The sequence below is a fragment of the Delphinapterus leucas genome, chromosome 16 (assembly GCF_059928025.1).
Source record: "Delphinapterus leucas isolate spDelLeu-1000000601 "Yukka" chromosome 16, BTC_Dleu_Yukka2, whole genome shotgun sequence".
Classification (NCBI taxonomy): Eukaryota; Metazoa; Chordata; class Mammalia; order Artiodactyla; family Monodontidae; genus Delphinapterus; species Delphinapterus leucas.
In genome coordinates, this window is record NC_143144.1 from 50,117,003 (window position 1) to 50,134,687 (window position 17,685).

A 17,685-nucleotide genomic window follows, 5' to 3' on the forward strand; every position below is an offset into this window, starting at 1 on the left:
TTTTCCTTATAGCACCACTGATATGATAGATATTTGCTTGTTTGTTTATTATCTGTCTCTCCCAACCAGAATGTAAACTCAGAAGGCACAGAAAATTTATCGATTTTGTTCAAGGCTATAAAAAGTACCTAAAAGAGTGCCAAGCACATTGCAGGTGCCAATAAATATATGTGGAATGAATGAATGAATTTTATATAAGTACATGTATAGCCTGGAGACACAGAGAGAACTTTCTCACTAAGCTCCACAAATCGGAAGACTGTGGCAGTTCATAAGCTTAGGGGTCACCTGCAGCGCCTATTCATGGAAGGAGTTTTGTTTTCTCACGTCCTGTTTATTTAGACTGTTCACTCATTGCCCAGGCGATTGGAGTTCAAGATATCAGCCTTTAAGGTCCAGTCGGTGCCGAATACTCCCCTCTAGTGTCTGATGTTGTTCTTGCAGCACCCGTTGGCCTCTTTAAGGAAGAAATCTCCCAGCCATGAAGGAAAAAAAGATTTCTAACCATCTCTTCAAAAAGAGGGCCAATGTTTTCTTTTTTTGTAACATCTTTGTCTGGTTTTGGTATCAGGGTGATGGGGGCCTCGTAGAATGAGTTTGGGAGTGTTCCTCCCTCTGCAATATTTTGGAAGAGTTTGAGAAGGATGGGTGTTAGCTCTTCTCTAAATGTTTGATAGAATTTGCCTGTGAAGCCATCTGGTCCTGGGCTTTTGTTTGTTGGAAGATTTTTAATCACAGTTTCAATTTCAGTGCTGGTGATTGGTCTGTTTATATTTTCTATTTCTTCCTGGTTCAGTCTTGGAAGGTTGTGCTTTTCTAAGAATTTGTCCATTTCTTCCAGGTTGTCCATTTTATTGGCATAGAGTTGCTTGTAGTAATCTCTCATGACCCTTTGTATTTCTGCAGTGTCAGTTGTTACTTCTCCTTTTTCATTTCTAATTCTGTTGATTTGAGTCTTTTCCCTTTTTTTCTTGATGAATCTGGCTAATGGTTTATCAATTTTGTTTATCTTCTCAAAGAACCAGCTTTTAGTTTTATTGATCTTTGCTATAATTTCCTTCATTTCTTTTTCATTTATTTCTGATCTGATTTTTATTATTTCTTTTCTTCTGCTGACTTTGGGGGTTTTTTTTTGCTCTTCTTTCTCTAATTGCTTTAGGTATAAGGTTAGGTTGTTTACTTGAGATTTTTCTTGTTTCTTGAGGTAGGATTGTATTGCTATAAACTTCCCTCTTAGAACTGCTTTTGCTACATTCCATAGGATTTGGGTCGTCGTGTTTCCATTGTCATCTGTTTCTAGGTATTTTTTGATTTCCTCTTTGATTTCTTCAGTGATCTCTTGGTTATTTAGTAGCATAATTTTTAGCCTCCATGTGTTTGTATTTTTTACAGTTTTTTTTCCTGTTATTGATAGCTACTGTCATGGCATTGTGGTTGGAAAAAATGCTTGATACAATTTGAATTTTCTTAAATTTACCGAGGCTTGATTTGTGACCCAAGATATGATCTATCCTGGAGAATGTTCCATGAGCACTTAAGAAGAAATTGAATTCTGTCATTTTTGGATGGAATGTACTATAAATATCAATTAAGTCCATCTTGTTTAATGTGTCCTTTAAAGCTTGTGTTTCCTTATTTATTTTCATTTTGGATGATCTGTCCATTGGTGTAAGTGAGGTGTTAAAGTCTCCTACTATGATTGTGTTACTGTCGATTCCCCTTTTATGGCTGTTAGCATTTGCCTTATGTATTGAGGTGTTCCTATGTTGGGTGCATAAATATTTACATTTGCTATATCTTCTTCTTGGATTGATCCCTTGATCATTACATAGTGTCTTTCTTTGTCTCTTGTAATAGTCTTTATTTTAAAGTCTATTTCATCTGATATGGGAATTGCTACTCCAGCTTTCTACATGCCAATATCACTGATGAACATAGATACAAAAATCCTCAACAAAATACTAGCAAACAGAATCCAACAGCACATTAAAAGGATCATACATCATGATCAAGTGGGGTTTCTCCCAGGAATGCAAGGATTCTTCAATATATGCAAATCAATCAATGTGATACACCATATTAACAAAGTGAAGGATAAAAACCATATATCATCTCAATAAATGCAGAAAAAGCTTTTGACAAAATTCAGTACCCATTTATGATAAAAACTCTCCAAAAGTAGGCGTAAAGGGAACTTACCTCAGCATGATAAAGGCCATATCTGACAAACCCACAGCCAACATCGTTCTCAGTGGTGAAAAACTGAAACACTTTCCACTAAGATCAGGAACAAGACATGGCTGCCCACTCTCACCACTGTTATTCAACATAGTTTTGGAGGTTTTAGCCACAGCAATCAGAGAATAAAAAGAAATAAAGGGAATCCAAATGGGAAAAGAAGAAGTAAAGCTGTCACTGTTTGCAGATGACATGATACTATACATAGAGAATCCTAAAGACTCTACCAGAAAACTACTAGACCTAATCAATGAATTTGGTAAAGTAGCAGGATACAAAATTAATGCAGAGAAATCTCTTGCATTCCTATACACTAATGATGAAAAATCTGAAAGAGAAATTAAGGAAACACTCCCATTTACTATTGCAACAACAAAAAAAAAATACCTACCTACTGAAGGAGACAAAAGACCTGTATGCAGAAAACTATAAGACACTGATGAAAGAAATTAAAGAAGATAGAAACAGATGGATAGATATACCATATTCTTGGATTTGAAGAATCAACATTGTGAAAATGACTATACTTCCCAAAGCAATCTACAGTTTCAACTCAATCCCTATCAAACTACCAATGGCATTTTTCACAGAACTAGAACAAAAAATTTCACAATTTGTATGGAAACACAAAAGACCATGAATAACCAAAGCAATTGAGAAAGAAAAACAGAGCTGGAGGAATCAGGCTCCCTGACTTCAGACCATACTGTGAAGCTACAGTAATCAAGACAGTATGGTACTAGTACAAAAACAGAAATACAGATCAGTGGATCAAGATAGAAAGCCCAGAGAAAAACCCACATACATATGGTCACCTTATCTTTGATAAAGGAGGCAAGAATATACAATGGAGAAAAGGCAGCCATTTCAATAAGTGGTGCTGGAAAAACTGGACAGCTACATGTAAAAGAATGAAATTAGAATACTCCCTAACACCATACACAAAAATAAACTCAAAATGGATTAAAGACCTAAATGTAAGGCCAGACACTATAAAACTCTTAGAGGAAAACATAGGCAGAACACTCTATGACATAAATCAGAGCAAGATTCTTTTTGACCCACCTCCTAGAGAAATGGAAATACAGACAAAAATAAACAAATGGGACCTAATGAAACTTAAAAGCTTTTGCACAGCAAAGGAAATCATAAAGAAGAATAAAAGACAACCCCCAGAATGGGAGAGAATATTTGCAAAAAAAGCAACTGACAAAGGATTAATCTCCAAAATATACAAGCAGCTCATGCAGCTCCATATCAAAAAACAAACAACCCAATCCAAAAATGGGAAGAAGACCTAAATAGACATTTCTCCAAAGAAGACATACAGATGGCCAACAAATACGTGAAAAGATGCTCAACATCACTAATCATTGGAGATATGCAAGTCAAAACTACAATGAGGTATCACCTCACACAGGTCAGAATGGCCATCATCAAAAAATCTACAAACAATAAATGCTGGAGAGGGTGTGGAGAAAAGGGAACCCTCTTGCACTGCTGGTAGGAATGTAAATTGATACAGCCACTATGGAGAACAGTACGGAGGTTCCTTAAAAAACTAAAAATAGAACTACCATATGACCCAGAAATCCCACTACTGGGCATACACCCTGAGAAAACCATAATTCAAAAAGAGTCATGGGGCTTCCCTGGTGGTGCAGTGGTTGAGAGTCCGCCTGCCGATGCAGGGGACATGGGTTCGTGCCCCGGTCTGGGAAGATCCCACATGCCGCGGAGCAACTAGGCCCATGAGCCATGGCTGCTGAGCCTGCACGTCTGGAGCCTGTGCTGCACAATGGAAGAGGCCACAACAGTGAGAGGCCCGTGTACCACAAAAAAAAAAAAAAAAAAAAGAGTCATGTACCACAGTGTTCATTGCAGCACTATTTACAATAGCCAGGACATGGAAGCAACCTAAGTGTCCATCAACAGATGAATGGATAAAGAAGATGCTCACATACATACAATGGAATATTACTCAGCCATAAAAAGAAACGAACTTGAGTTTTATGTAGTGAGGTGGATGGACCTAGAGACTTTCGTACAGAGTGAAGTAAATCAGAAAGAGAAAAACAAATACCATATGCTAACACATATATATGGAATCTAAAAAAAAAAGGTTCTAAAGAACCTAGGGGTGGGACGGGAATAAAGACACAGATGTAGAGAATGGACTTGAGGGCATGGGAAAGGGCAAGTGTAAGCTGGCACGAAGTGAGAGAGTGACATGGACATATATATACTACCAAATGTAAACTAGATAGCTAGTGGGAAGCAGCCACATAGCACAGGGAGATCAGCTCGGTGCTTTGTGACCACTTAGAGGGGTGGGATAGGGAGGGTTGGAGGAAGACGCAAGAGGGAGGGGATATGGGGATATATGTATAGCTGATTCACTCTGTTATATAGCAGGAACTAACACAACATTGTAAAGCAATTATACTCCAATAAAGATGTTAAAAAAAAAAGAGGGCCAGTGAAATTCATCCTGAAAACAACTGAAAGATGTCTATAAGCTTGTGACAAAAGACTTTTTAGGTACTTGTCTGGTGTCGCAGTGGTTAAGAATCCTCCTGCCAATGCAGGGGACATGGGTTTGAGCTCTGGTCCTGGAAGATCCCACATGCCGCGGAGCAACTAAGCCCATGCGCCACAACTACTGAGCCTGTGCTCTAGAGCCTGTGAGTCACAGCTACTGAGCCTGCGAGCCACAACTACTGAAGCCCTTGCGCCTAGAGCCCGTGATCTGCAACAAGAGAAGCCACCGCAGTTTGAAGCCTGCACGTCACAACAAAGAGTAGTCCCAACTCGCCGCAACTAGAGAAAGCCCATGTGCGGCAATGAAGACTCAACACAGCCAAAAACAAAATAAATAATTTAAAAAAAAAATAATACTTTTTAAACTTTTATTTTATCAGGTTGGCTTGTGGGTCCTTTTCACATGAGGGCCTGTAATCATCAAACCATTACATATATATACATATATATATACACACACATATATATGTATACACTCAAACACATATATATGTATATATATGGTAATATTAACATATATACACAGATATATGTATATATGTGGTAATATATATACACACACATATATATACACATATCTGTGTATATATGGCAATATTAATAATTATATATAATATATGTTTATTTATTATTAATATAGCAAATATATAATATATTAAATATATTTGTGTATATATGTATTTTTATAAGTGTGTATATATGTGTGTATATTAACAGTATGTCAATAAGTATATATACTCTATAATACTATATAATATATATTAATTTTGTATTGTATATTAATTTTATGTTAATAGAAATGTTATATAGTATATATTATTTATATTGTAACATTAATATATACACGTATATTCATGTATAATTCTATAATATATAAATAATATATTAATATATAATAACATAATTTCTTTTTATTAATATATAGTAGCTATGATTATTATATATAATTATCTTAATCATTATATTATACTACCTCCTGGGGCACTTCCAATTTTCTCTGATCCCAGACATGTCTAGTAATAATAATAACTACACAAAAGCACCAATAGAGGCCAAACTTTATTGATTCTTTCTCTGTGCCAGGCATTGTGCCATCTGCTTCTTTTTTTTTTGAATTTTATTATTTTTTATACAGCAGGTTCTTATTACTTATCTATCTTATACATGTTAGTGTATATACATCAATCCCAATATCCCAATTCATCCCACCACCACCACCACCACCACTCCCACCCCCGCTTCCCCCCTTGGTGTCCATACATTGTGCCATCTGCTTCTTGTGTATTATTTTATTTAATCATAACAAAAATACTATTTTTTTCACGAGGCAATCAAGGCACAGAAAGGTTAAGTAACTGGCCCAGATAATCAAGCTAGCAAGCAGATGAATCAAGATTCGAACACAGGTTTGTCTAACTTGAAATCTTTCGCACCTTAAGGGATAACGAGAAAGGCATAGAATATTTCACGCTGTTGAAATTCACTTCTTTGTAGGTCCCAGGCCTGTGGTGTTACTGCAGCATGGCCTGCTTGGAGATGCTAGCAGCTGGATTTCCAACCTGCCCAACAACAGCCTGGGCTTCATTCTGGCAGATGCGGGTTTTGATGTGTGGCTAGGGAACAGCAGGGGAAACACCTGGTCTCGGAAACACAAGACCCTCTCCGTAGACCAAGATGAGTTCTGGGCTTTCAGGTATATGAAAATCTTGAGAGTGGAGGTGGACATGGATGTCTTTGGGAGAACTGGGTAAAGAATTATGGCTTCTGATAAAAAGAAATGAAATTGAGCTATTTGTAGTGAGGTGGATAGACCTAGAGTCTGTCATACAGAGTGAAGTAAGTCAGAAGGAGAAAGACAAATACCATATGCTAACACATATATATGGAATCTAAGAAAAAAGAAAGAATGTCGTGAAGAACCTAGGGGTAAGACGGGAATAAAGACACAGACCTACTAGAGCATGGACTTGAGGATATGGGGAGGGGGAAGTGTAAGCTGGGACAAAGTGAGAGAGTGGCACGGACATATATACACTACCAAACGTAAAATAGATAGCTAGTGGGAAGCAGCCGCATAGCACAGGGAGATCAGCTCGATGCTTTGTGACCACCTAGAGGGGTGGGATAGGGAGGTGGGAGGGAGGGAGATGCAAGAGGGAGGAGATATGGGGATATATGTATATGTATAACTGATTCACTTTGTTATAAAGCAGAAACTAACACACCATTGTAAAGCAATTATACTCCAATAAAGATGTTAAAAAAAAAAGAATTATGGCTTCTGGTATGTAGATACTTTACTTTGGTTGGCTCATCAGTATCCCAACATAATATCTCCCAATTGGCTTAACTGACTAGTGATTCTTTGGATTATGTAAATTGGGTTCCCCAAGTAGAAGGCTAGTCTGGTGAATGGGATGAGAATAGTGGTTGGTGTTAGGTGATTGAGACTGGAATGGGAGAAGTGTAGGTTCCTTTCCTTTCAGATGAATATCCTGGGACTAACTCTTCCCTGAGTGATGACAAGGAAAGGACTAGTACCCCCAGAAGGAGACGAGGCCAGGCAGTATTAAAAATATACGAGGAACTAATAAGCCTTAGGGACCATCAATTTGATTAACACATCTCTCACACTCTTACAAAAGTTTTTTAGTGTTTTTATTTAAATTAACTATTGATATTCAACTTTCTCTTTATCCATTTCACCAGAGAAAGACCCCTGCAGCATCTTTAATACTTTTCATCTAAAGAATCTGAATGGCCCTGTGCTGTTCTGCTAATAGAATAAGAGGACACCTCCACCAGCAGGTGGAGCTTATGCTTACTAAATGTTCATTAAGATGGTTATTTCTCTATGATAATACCTAGAGAAAACAACAGTCTGCTAACAGCCTGTGACCCCAGAGGCACCCATGCATCACAGGTTTGAAACAAGTCCATTCTGAGTCTTGTAAGGGGCACAGTAACAAGCTGATGGGGTCAACAATTCAAGGCATTGTTTGTAAACCACGGGGGCTGCTTTTGTTTGTTCTGATTATAATTTTTCATATAACTTTGTCTTTTCCCCTTGTAGTTATGATGAGATGGCTAGGTTTGACCTTCCTGCAGTCATAGACTTTATTTTGCAGAAAACGGGCCAGGAAAATATCTATTATGTCGGCTATTCACAGGGTACCACCATGGGTAGGTTCCAAAAAAATCAGGTTTGTATACTCAGAAGAAATGTGAGCAAATGGCGCACAGCCAAGCCTGGGATCAGGCATCGCACACTTCTCTCTGATCTGGCCCTCTCCGCTTCAGGGTCACGGGATTCTAGTTTCTCTCTGCCCACCCTTCTCCACAACCTGCAAATATCAGCTTAAACAGAGAGTATACAGGCTCTTTTGAAATAGACACATAGTATTTCAAATATAGTGGGCATGCCCTGGCTGTATATGATAGCCTTTTCCTCCCAAAGGCTCCAAAGAGATTGTCCCTTTGTAATTGGGAGAATTAGTCTCTATTTTACAGGTATAGAAACCTATACCTAGACTTAACCAGTGTCCCATACCTAGTCTATGGCAGAAATAAGAGTTGGAATCCAGTTCATTAGACAACTTGTCCACTAGATTATGTTCCAATTTGGGTTCCGGAAAAGTTAGAGATCCAGAAAAACAAGCAAAACTCTGCTATCTCAACACCCATTACGTTACAGAACGTGCTTCTTATCAATAAACAAGACTATTTCTTTAACTCTCGATTTCTCTCACTGTAAAGATTTATTAAAAATACCCCGAAGGGGCTTCCCTGGTGGCGCAGTGGTTGAGAATCCGCCTGCTGATGCAGGGGACACGGGTTCGTGCCCCGGTCCGGGAAGATCCCACATGCTGCGGAGCGGCTGGGCCCGTGAGCCATGGCCGCTGGGCCTGCGCGTCCGGAGCCTGTGCTCCGCAACGGGAGAGGCCACAACAGTGAGAGGCCCGCGTACTGCAAAAAAAAAAATACCCCCAAGAATCTGAGAATTAAACAAGAACCGAGAAAGTCTCCTGCAAAGTGTCTAACATATAGTTACCTCTCAAAGTCCATGTTATTGGACTCACTAATTTAATTTAATAATTCACTGAGAACCTAGTACTGGGCAACAAGTATCTAAATGTCAGAGGGAACACAGAGCATTTGTTGCTGCTGTTGCTTTTCCCTGTCAAGGAACTTATAATTTCACAGGAGAGCTAAAACACAGTCACATGTAATTGCTGAAATATCTTGATAAAAGTAAAATAAACACTTTATTAGTTCTAGGATATTCAATATCCATGCTGACATATTTCTCTTTTGCAGGCTTTATTGCATTTTCCACCATGCCAGAGCTGGCTCAGAAAATAAGAATGTATTTTGCTTTAGCACCCATAGCTACTGTTAAACATGCAAAAAGCCCTGGGGCCAAATTTTTGTTGCTGCCAGATGTGATGATCAAGGTGTGTGACTCCTCAGAAAATTCCTTGTCTATGCACAAGAGTTTTCCAACCCATTTGCTAAGACATACACTTTTACATTAGAGACACTTCTTTTGACTGTAATGTAATGACTATTCCATTTCATATTTTTACAGGGATTGTTTGGTAAAAAAGAATTTCTCTACCAGACCAGATTTCTCAGACTGTTTGTTATTTACCTTTGCGGCCAGGTGATTATTGATCAGATCTGTAGCAACATCATGTTACTCCTGGGAGGATTTAACACGAACAACATGAACATGGTAAGTGAGAGCCTAGTGAATTCTCACTGTCCCAAAGCAAAGTGAGGAGTTATTAGTCTCACTCCTTGAGGGTGAGCTAATGCCAGGGAAGACTTAGAGAAACGATACTTCAAGAAACTCCGTTTTCTTCAAATCGTAATAATATGTGGAAAATGCTTCAACATGGTCTGAGTCAAGGTTAACACAAGGGCATGACTACACATTAACTTCATAGATTAAAGATCGAAGAGGTCTGAAAGCAGCTTTACTACAGTGAATCAACAGATGCAAAAAAATATGATTAGAACCCAGAAGTCAAAAGAGAAAACTGCCATGCGTCACCTACTTTTTCTTTCTACCCGGGTGCTTCCAGTTTGTAGCTTAAGTCCTGTGATAGGCTGTCTGGGAGTTTCGGTTTGGCTAAGGCATAGCTACGACTTGGTGAGTGTGACAGTGGGTTCCCCAGGAAGCATACTGTGAGATGGAGATTCATGTGCAGAATGATTTGGGGTTAGGTCCTTGGGATAACATCTAGAGAAGGGAAGGAAACAGGATTTGGTGGACTAAAAAAAAGTCCAGCTGTGATGCAGTCCCAGTGGGAATCTCAGTTGATCCTCTAGGGACCTGTGAAAATGGGATGACCTTTCAGAATTGTCCCAAGTTAGCATCAGAGGGCTGGGTCTTTATACCCCCATATCAACTAGTCATTTAATGCAGACAACACCAGTAATCGGGAGATATTGGGCAGAGCAGCTCTCTGCAGAGGGAGGAATACCCCCAAGGACACCAGACAGCGAGGGAGCTATCTGCCAACAGCTGGAGGAGCATGTTTTTAATTCCTGAGGATTTTTTTTTAATTAATGATACGATTAATAGCTACCTTTTGATAAGCATTTTATTATATGCCAGGCTGTTAGTCCCCGTAACAACCCTATGACACAGGTATTATCAATATTCCCACTTTATAGATTAGACTTAGTGGATTAAGTAATGTTCCCAATTTCACCTAAAAGTTATATAGCAAAGGTGAGATTTGAATACAGGCCCAGCTCCTGAGCCTTCATCTTTAATTACTCTAAGGAAGTTTTTTAAAAGACGAAGTCAAGATGTCTAATGAGAAGCTTTTCTCTGATGAAGAATATAGGATACATTTAGTGGCATTTTTTTACTTATGTGCATGTGTATATTCCTGTTTCATAGATAACTGCTGATACTTTAATGATGTTCCCATTTCTTAGTCTGATAACCTGTAGATTTGGTCTTGACAAGGTGCACATCTTGTGAGTTTTTCCACGTCCCACAAACTACTCATGCTTTATTACAGAGCCGAGCAAATGTATATGTCGCTCACACACCTGCTGGAACATCTGTGCAAAATATCCTGCACTGGAGCCAGGTAAGGATGCTGAATTTGTGGTCTTTGTTAAGGGTCTTTGTGCAGTTTGCCTGGAATAGTTAGAGGAGGCCCTTTGGACAGCCCAGGGGTTATTTCACATTTATTCCAAGATGACTTGTGATTCTGTCAACGCTTTTTCAACTGTGAAATTGATCTAGAACACTGAAACTTTTCAGGATATGGGAGGAAAGGATTGGCCCTAGGACATCTCTAGTGGACCTTAAAAGTGTGAATTCAGATGGTTCAAGTGAGACCTTTCTCAGTCTTTAGCCATCTCAAAGATGAGGCTGGAGATCACGTTTCCACATTCTCCTTTCGACTCTTCCAGCAAGACAGTGTGGCCAAGTAGTCATAAAAATGCAAATGTGGACCTAATTACCCAAGGAGATTTTCACAGGAGTCCTTTGTGCCGCAGATTTCACCTGAGGTCACAGGAGGGAATGTCCTGATTACCAGTCACAGGAACTGTCTCTAGGCGCTGTGTGGTGGGTTCCTTCAGAATTAGTTCAAGGACAATGTGACTGCTAATTATTCTTTCACATGTGATGAAGCACTGAACCTAATATTGCTCATTATAGATGATACTATAGAGTGACCCCAATTGGCTGTGGAAATAAGAATGTACATAGGACAGAGAGCTAAGCATCACTAACCTTAGATTCTCGCCTACTAAAACTACAACTTTGTTAAAAAAAGAAGTGGGAGACTTTTAACTCGAGCAAAAAGTTTTCATAGTGATGATGACACCTATGAATCATAAATATTGGTCCTATCTGTTTTTCTAACAACTTAGAACCTAGTCAAATTTTTCTTCAAATGTCATTGTTATGTTTTAGTACGTGTGTGAAAGAGAGAGAAAGAGACAGAGAGAGAGAGAGAGAGAGAGACACACACACACAGAGAGAGAGAGAGAGAGAGAGATTTTATAATCAAAACCAAACAAGAATTCTACACTGGATTAAATGTTGGTCATCTTCTCCCAGAATCACCACGTTGCACAATTCTAGGGGTTGCTCTCCTATTGTAGCCTACAGAGTTGTGCAGGATATCCCCCTACATAGACTACAATGGGGATACACTTTTTGGAGTTGTATAATATGGTGGTCAAGTATTTCTATAGCACATTTTTCTCCCTGAAAGGACCTTATTCTTGCCTTTACACTCTCCCGAAGATTATCCTAAAGTTGAACCGTAGAGCAGCCTCAGCCTTTGTTCTCTGCTTCCCTCACAATTGCAGACTTGGTAGCACATTTTCACCTCTCCTCCCACCGTTATCCCGTGACACATTTGAATGTCTTGTAAATTTTTGTTTCCTTTTAGGCAGTGAATTCTGGGGAACTTCAGGCATTTGACTGGGGTAGTGAGACCAAGAATCTGGAAAAAGGAAATCAGGTAACAAAAGCAAATACCATCTGCTGAAAATATATCCTTTTGAAATGTGTGAGAGGGAAGTTATACTGGCCGTTTATTCTAGAAATAGGAATAAAATACAAGAATTCAAGTAGAATGGAATACTACTCAGGCATAAAAAAGAATGAACTAATGCCATTTGCAGCAACATGGATGGACAATAGAGATTATCATACTAAGTGAAGTACGTCAGAAAGAGAAAGACAAACACCATATGATATCACTTATATGTGGAATCTAAAATATGACACAAATGAACTTATCTATGAAACAGACTCACAGACATAGAGAAGAGACTTGTAGTTGCCAAGGGGGGAAGGGGATGGGGGAGGGATAGATTGGGAGTTTGGGATTAGCAGATGCAAACTATTATATATAGCATGGATAAACAACGTGTCCTACTATACAGCACAGGGAATACAATGGAAAAGAATATGAAAAAGAAAGAATTCAAGTAAAAAGTAATTAGTTCTGGTTCGACTTCATTTGAAAATGGAAAAGTTCAAAGCTTAGCCAAGAGACTTTTTTTTTTTTTGGCTGTGTTGGGTCTTTGTTGCTCTTCGAGGGCTTTCTCTAGTTGAGATGAGCAGGAGCTACTCTTTGTTGCGGTGCGTGGGCTTCTCACTGCGGTGGCTTCTCTTGTTGCGGATCACGGGCTCTAGGTGCGCAGGCTCAGTAGTTGTGGTGGGCAGGCTCAGCAGTTGTGGTGCACGGGCTTAGTTGCTCCACGGCATGTGGGATCTTCCCGGACCAGGGCTTGAACCTGTGTCCCCTGCCTTAGCAGGCAGATTCCCAACCACTGAGCTGCCAGGGAAGCCCAGCTAAGAGACTTTTAAGGGTTAAAGAGAACCACTTTTATAATGCAGTAGGAGAACTTTTTTGATGAGGCTGCCTCCATGAACAAGGCACAGGGCTTCTTAGGAGCAAGATGCGTAGACTTAGTGAAGGGAAGGGTGTAGTCTGTGGTGGCTGCTAGAGGATATTTCAAGATTAAAAACAACAAAAACAACAGAAGAAAACCACAGATGCGGATGGCAGGGGTGAGGTTGGCTCATGGTACAGTAAAAAGAGTATTAATGACAAGTGAGAATTACTCTATTAGTTTTGCCTCTGCACTACAAATTTGTATGATCATGGCTAGGCTGCTTTGATTCTTCAGGGCTCAATCTCTTTCTCTTTAAAATAAAAATTACTGGACTAGATTACATGTAAGAGTTCTCCCTGGTCACACTTTTAATGAATCTGTAATTTGCAAGTGAAAAATATAAAACAATATTACCCAAGAAAATCTATGTGTGTAATCAATGTTGTGGAATAAAATTTAAAACAAAAGTTATGGAGAATTAGAAATGAGTATTAAACTTTTCTAAGCATAAAACCTTCACTGAAGATTATTGGTTAGCTTGTGTGAGAATGTAAGCAAATATTGACTACACACATAAAGCTCGAGGGAGCAGAAAACACACACAGGCTAATCTTTGAGAGTCTCATATCACACTTAACATCCACTTCTGTAGATGTACTTCTGTATATCTAGATATAAAAGTCTCAGAAATTGGACAGACCACTGTCATGCCCCTGAATAGCAAACCCTCAATCACAGGTACCAGCTACATTTTTAAGATCCTTCTTCATTGTTTCCTAAAATATATCTTTAGAGAAAGCATCTTAGCTCCAAGATAAGATTTAATTTATTAACATTTAAGGTCATGAGTTAGAGAGAAAGTGACTTGTGCAGAGCAGGTGCCAGAAAATGGTCATGGAAAGAAAGAGAAAACACACATGCAAAAAGGTGTCATAGACTCACAGAGCCTTAGAGCTACACCTGACATTCAGTTCAGTCTTTTCACCTGTTAGATGAGAAAAACATATTACAGGCTCCATCGAATATTCCAACCTTTCGTATCTAAGTTACTCTATAAAAAACTTCGTATCTAAGTTACTCTACTCTGACCACCAAATTCCAGTATATGTGTGTGGAGGGGAGTTTCTCCACATGAACAAGCAATTCTCCAACACCAGGTGGGTGACTTAGAGTTTAACTCAATTCTGACACTGTCTACCCAGAGATAACATCAGATTCCACAGGTTGAGGGCTCAGGCCCACAGGACTATCCTCCAGTTCGGATGCCAATCGCAAGCCCAGGCTGTCACCTGTGTGTCTGACCCACTGGCTATAATTCAGAGGTTCCCATGACCCCCTTCTCAGGCTGAGGTTTGATTAATTTGCTAGATTGGCTCAGAGGAACACTTTACTTACTAGATTATTGGTTTATTATAAAAGGATATAACTCAGGATCAGCCAGATAAAAGAGATGCACTGAGCAAGGGAAGGGGAGCAGAGCTTCCATGTCTTCTCCATGGGGCCACTCTCCCCACATTTGCACGTGTTCACCAACCTGGAGGCTCTGAACCCTGTCCTTCTGGGGTTTTGTGAGAGGTCCAACTGGTTAAATCATTGGCCACTGGCGATTGAACTCAATCTCCAGCCCATCTCCCCTCTCCAGAGGTCATGAATGGGACTGAAATTTCCAACTCTCTAATCACTTGCTTGGCTCCACTTCTGGAGCTCAGCCCCCATCCTGTTCAAAAAATCACCTCATTAACGTTACAAAACACACCTTTATGGCTCCTGTCACTTAGGAAACTCCAAGGGTTATTAGGAGCTCTGTACCACAAATGTGGATGAAGACCACATACATATGTCTTATTATAACTCACAGTATCAGATGCTATAACTTCAAATTCTTAAAAGCCACAAAGAGAAACAAGGACTGCCGGGATTGGAACCCCGGCTTCCAGGTGGATTTTCTGAGTGAGAAGTGGACCTCGACATGTCTGTTGAAAGTTCTGAGTGTTGGTTAACCTCAAGGGCTCTCAGTCAGCCAACTTGATCTAGCAGATCTGTTTGAATAAGGGAAGTTCTCAAGAATTAGGAATCCTAGATAACCTTCTTTGGGTGATGTGGGACTGGACTCCGAATCTAATTTTTATCTCCTCTTGATCCAACTCCCTGAGTTCCAGTGCCATTGACTTCCCCATGTTTCTGGAGACACAGTCAAGCTGGGTGTGCCCCAAGGGCTTTCTGTTAGGACAGAAAACCCCTGTGAACACCCAAGTCCTTTTCAGTAGGTTCCATCCTCTTGCCTTTCTCTGTAGAGTATCTCCAAATCTGGCCTCATGAAACTTTGTGAAATTATCTTTGAAAAAGATAGGAGCGTTAACTTTTAAAAGGCACTTTGTGTGTTAAATATTTATTAATAGGAAGGAAAAGAATTGAACATGTAACGCCTAAAGTGCTAGGCAATTGAGATGTTTTCTCATTTAATCTAGTAAATTATTTCAGATATCATCCCCATTTCGCAGATGAAGAAACTGAGGTTCAGTGAGGCTAAGTCAATTTTTTTCCTTCAAGTAGAGGTTGGAGCAGAAACTCTTAATGCAGTTCTATATGGCTTTAGTGCCCACGCACCTTTCATTACAACACAAGGCATATTTACTGTGTTTATTAGAAAAGTAAATTATGAGTCTGGAAGTCCAAATGTTACCTACAGTTAAAAACTATTCCTTTATTCTAGACAGCTCCTGCAAGGTACAAAGTTAGAGACATGACGGTCCCTACAGCAATGTGGACTGGGGGTCAGGACTGGCTTTCAAATCCAGAAGACGTGAGAATACTGCTCTCCGAGGCGACCAACATCATCTACCATAAGAACATTCCTGAATGGGCTCACGTGGATTTCATCTGGGGTCTGGATGCTCCTCACCGTATGTACAATGAAATAATACATCTGATGAAGCAGGAAGACACAAGTATTTCCTAGGGAACTGTCAGTGTCAGCTTGTGAAGCATCTGATAATGACAAGTCTTAGGAAAAACCTCATGAAAGATGGGGCCGGCGTACATGAATGGAGGACCTTAAAGATTTCCAGCATTGGAAACCTACCATATTAGTAGAAGGGAAGGCAGAAATACAGTATACATTCCTTTAGATTTTCTACATTTGGCACTAAAACTGGCATTTAATATTTTCAATTAATTAAATTACTCATTGGGTGAACATACTTTTCATGTGCTATTATGTGTTCTGCCATCTTGAAGGGTAGGTTTTACCTGACAGCTAGAAATTATCTAGACATTCTTTATGTCATTCAGGTAAATTTCCTTAAAACATTTATTTTTTTGTCTACGAGCCACATTTTTGGAACAATAAAATAAAATGACAAATTGGGGTCACAGATCTTAAATCTCTGGATTGTTGTTGAATTTGACAAAATAAGCTAGATGTTTTCACCTTATTGTTACAGATACATAACACTACCTCAGGAAGCCAAGCTGCTTTAACCAAAAAAGAAAAAGAAGGGACTTCCCTGGCAGTGCAGTGGTTAAGATTTTGCCTTCCAATGCCACGGGTGCGGGTTCATTCCCTGGCCGGGGAGCTAAGCTCCCGCATGCCTCGCAGCCAAGAAACTGAAGCATTAATCAGAAACAGTATTGTAACAAATTCAATAAAGACTTTAAAAATGGTCCACATGAAAAAAAAAAATCTTTAAAAAAAAAAGAAAAAGAAAAATCAATGTACAAATAGAGATGAAAAGGCCAAGTTTTGTAGTTGAGTGTCAGAGAAGATAATTTTGTAGGGTATTTTGAGTTTTCTAATTAATGCAATATGCATTGCGTAAAGCATGCATGTGTATTTCAGTACCTAGGTTCTAGTCCAAGCTTGTTTGAGAGTTTACAGCTTGCCGCTAGGAGAACTTCTGGTTTCAAATGTCTGGCCCAGGTTTCTGCCTTCAAAAATTAAATGCTGGGAAGAAAGTTTTAAAATGTCATGAGCATAATAAAACATTATGCTTTGATCTTGACAAAGGTACTATTAGACAATCACCCAACTCATTTATAAATCTGGATTTATTTCTTTAGAAAATTGTCCAATTTTCACACAGTTTCAAAGACAACACTTATAAATTACATGGCATGGTAATTTTGCAAAACTCTGACACCAAATTGAAGGTATACTGGCAATGTGTTGAAAGTATACTGATGTGTGACGTTTCACTTGCTTTTTCTTTCAATCCTCAGTCACCTGATAACTCAGTTCAATGCGAATGGATCTTAAATAATGTAGAAAGAGATGTTTAAGGGCTTCAGAATCTATATCTACATACAATTACTTCCCTCACAAAATATGTGCCTTAAGACACTGTGCATAGTTCAATAAATATTCCTGGATTTGATTTTTATTAGACCTTTGTTCTGTTCAAGGACGGTAAATCTTTCATTCTTAGACTGTATTTGTTACCACATGGTGTGGCTTAGTCCATGTCTAAAAATATTCATGATTCAGTCTTGCTTTGCAAAATTCAGTCTGTTTTTTAAAAAAAT

The 17,685-nt window shown here is 39.1% G+C and overlaps 2 protein-coding genes across 5 annotated transcripts in view; one reads left to right on the forward strand and one right to left on the reverse strand.

The window, feature by feature from the left end:
- The window catches only part of LIPM (lipase family member M), a 23,712-nt gene extending 6,885 nt beyond the window's left edge, over nt 1-16,827 (forward strand). The window contains exons 2-9 of one of the 4 annotated variants that reach the window (XM_089897876.1): nt 6,107-6,185; nt 6,274-6,472; nt 7,853-7,962; nt 9,097-9,233; nt 9,368-9,514; nt 10,818-10,889; nt 12,210-12,281; nt 15,878-16,827. In XM_089897876.1, coding sequence (XP_089754002.1) covers nt 6,164-6,185; nt 6,274-6,472; nt 7,853-7,962; nt 9,097-9,233; nt 9,368-9,514; nt 10,818-10,889; nt 12,210-12,281; nt 15,878-16,123 — 1,005 coding nt within the window. In that variant the 5' untranslated portion in view covers nt 6,107-6,163 and the 3' untranslated portion in view covers nt 16,124-16,827. The remainder of the gene's footprint in view (nt 1-6,106; nt 6,186-6,273; nt 6,473-7,852; nt 7,963-9,096; nt 9,234-9,367; nt 9,515-10,817; nt 10,890-12,209; nt 12,282-15,877) is intronic. The other 3 variants (XM_089897874.1, XM_022569560.3, XM_089897875.1) reach the window with 3 other exon arrangements.
- The window catches only part of ANKRD22 (ankyrin repeat domain 22), a 23,482-nt gene continuing 22,253 nt past the window's right edge, over nt 16,457-17,685 (reverse strand). The window contains exon 7 of the transcript XR_016388111.1: nt 16,457-17,414. The gene's annotated coding sequence lies outside the window, so the exon portion shown is untranslated. The remainder of the gene's footprint in view (nt 17,415-17,685) is intronic.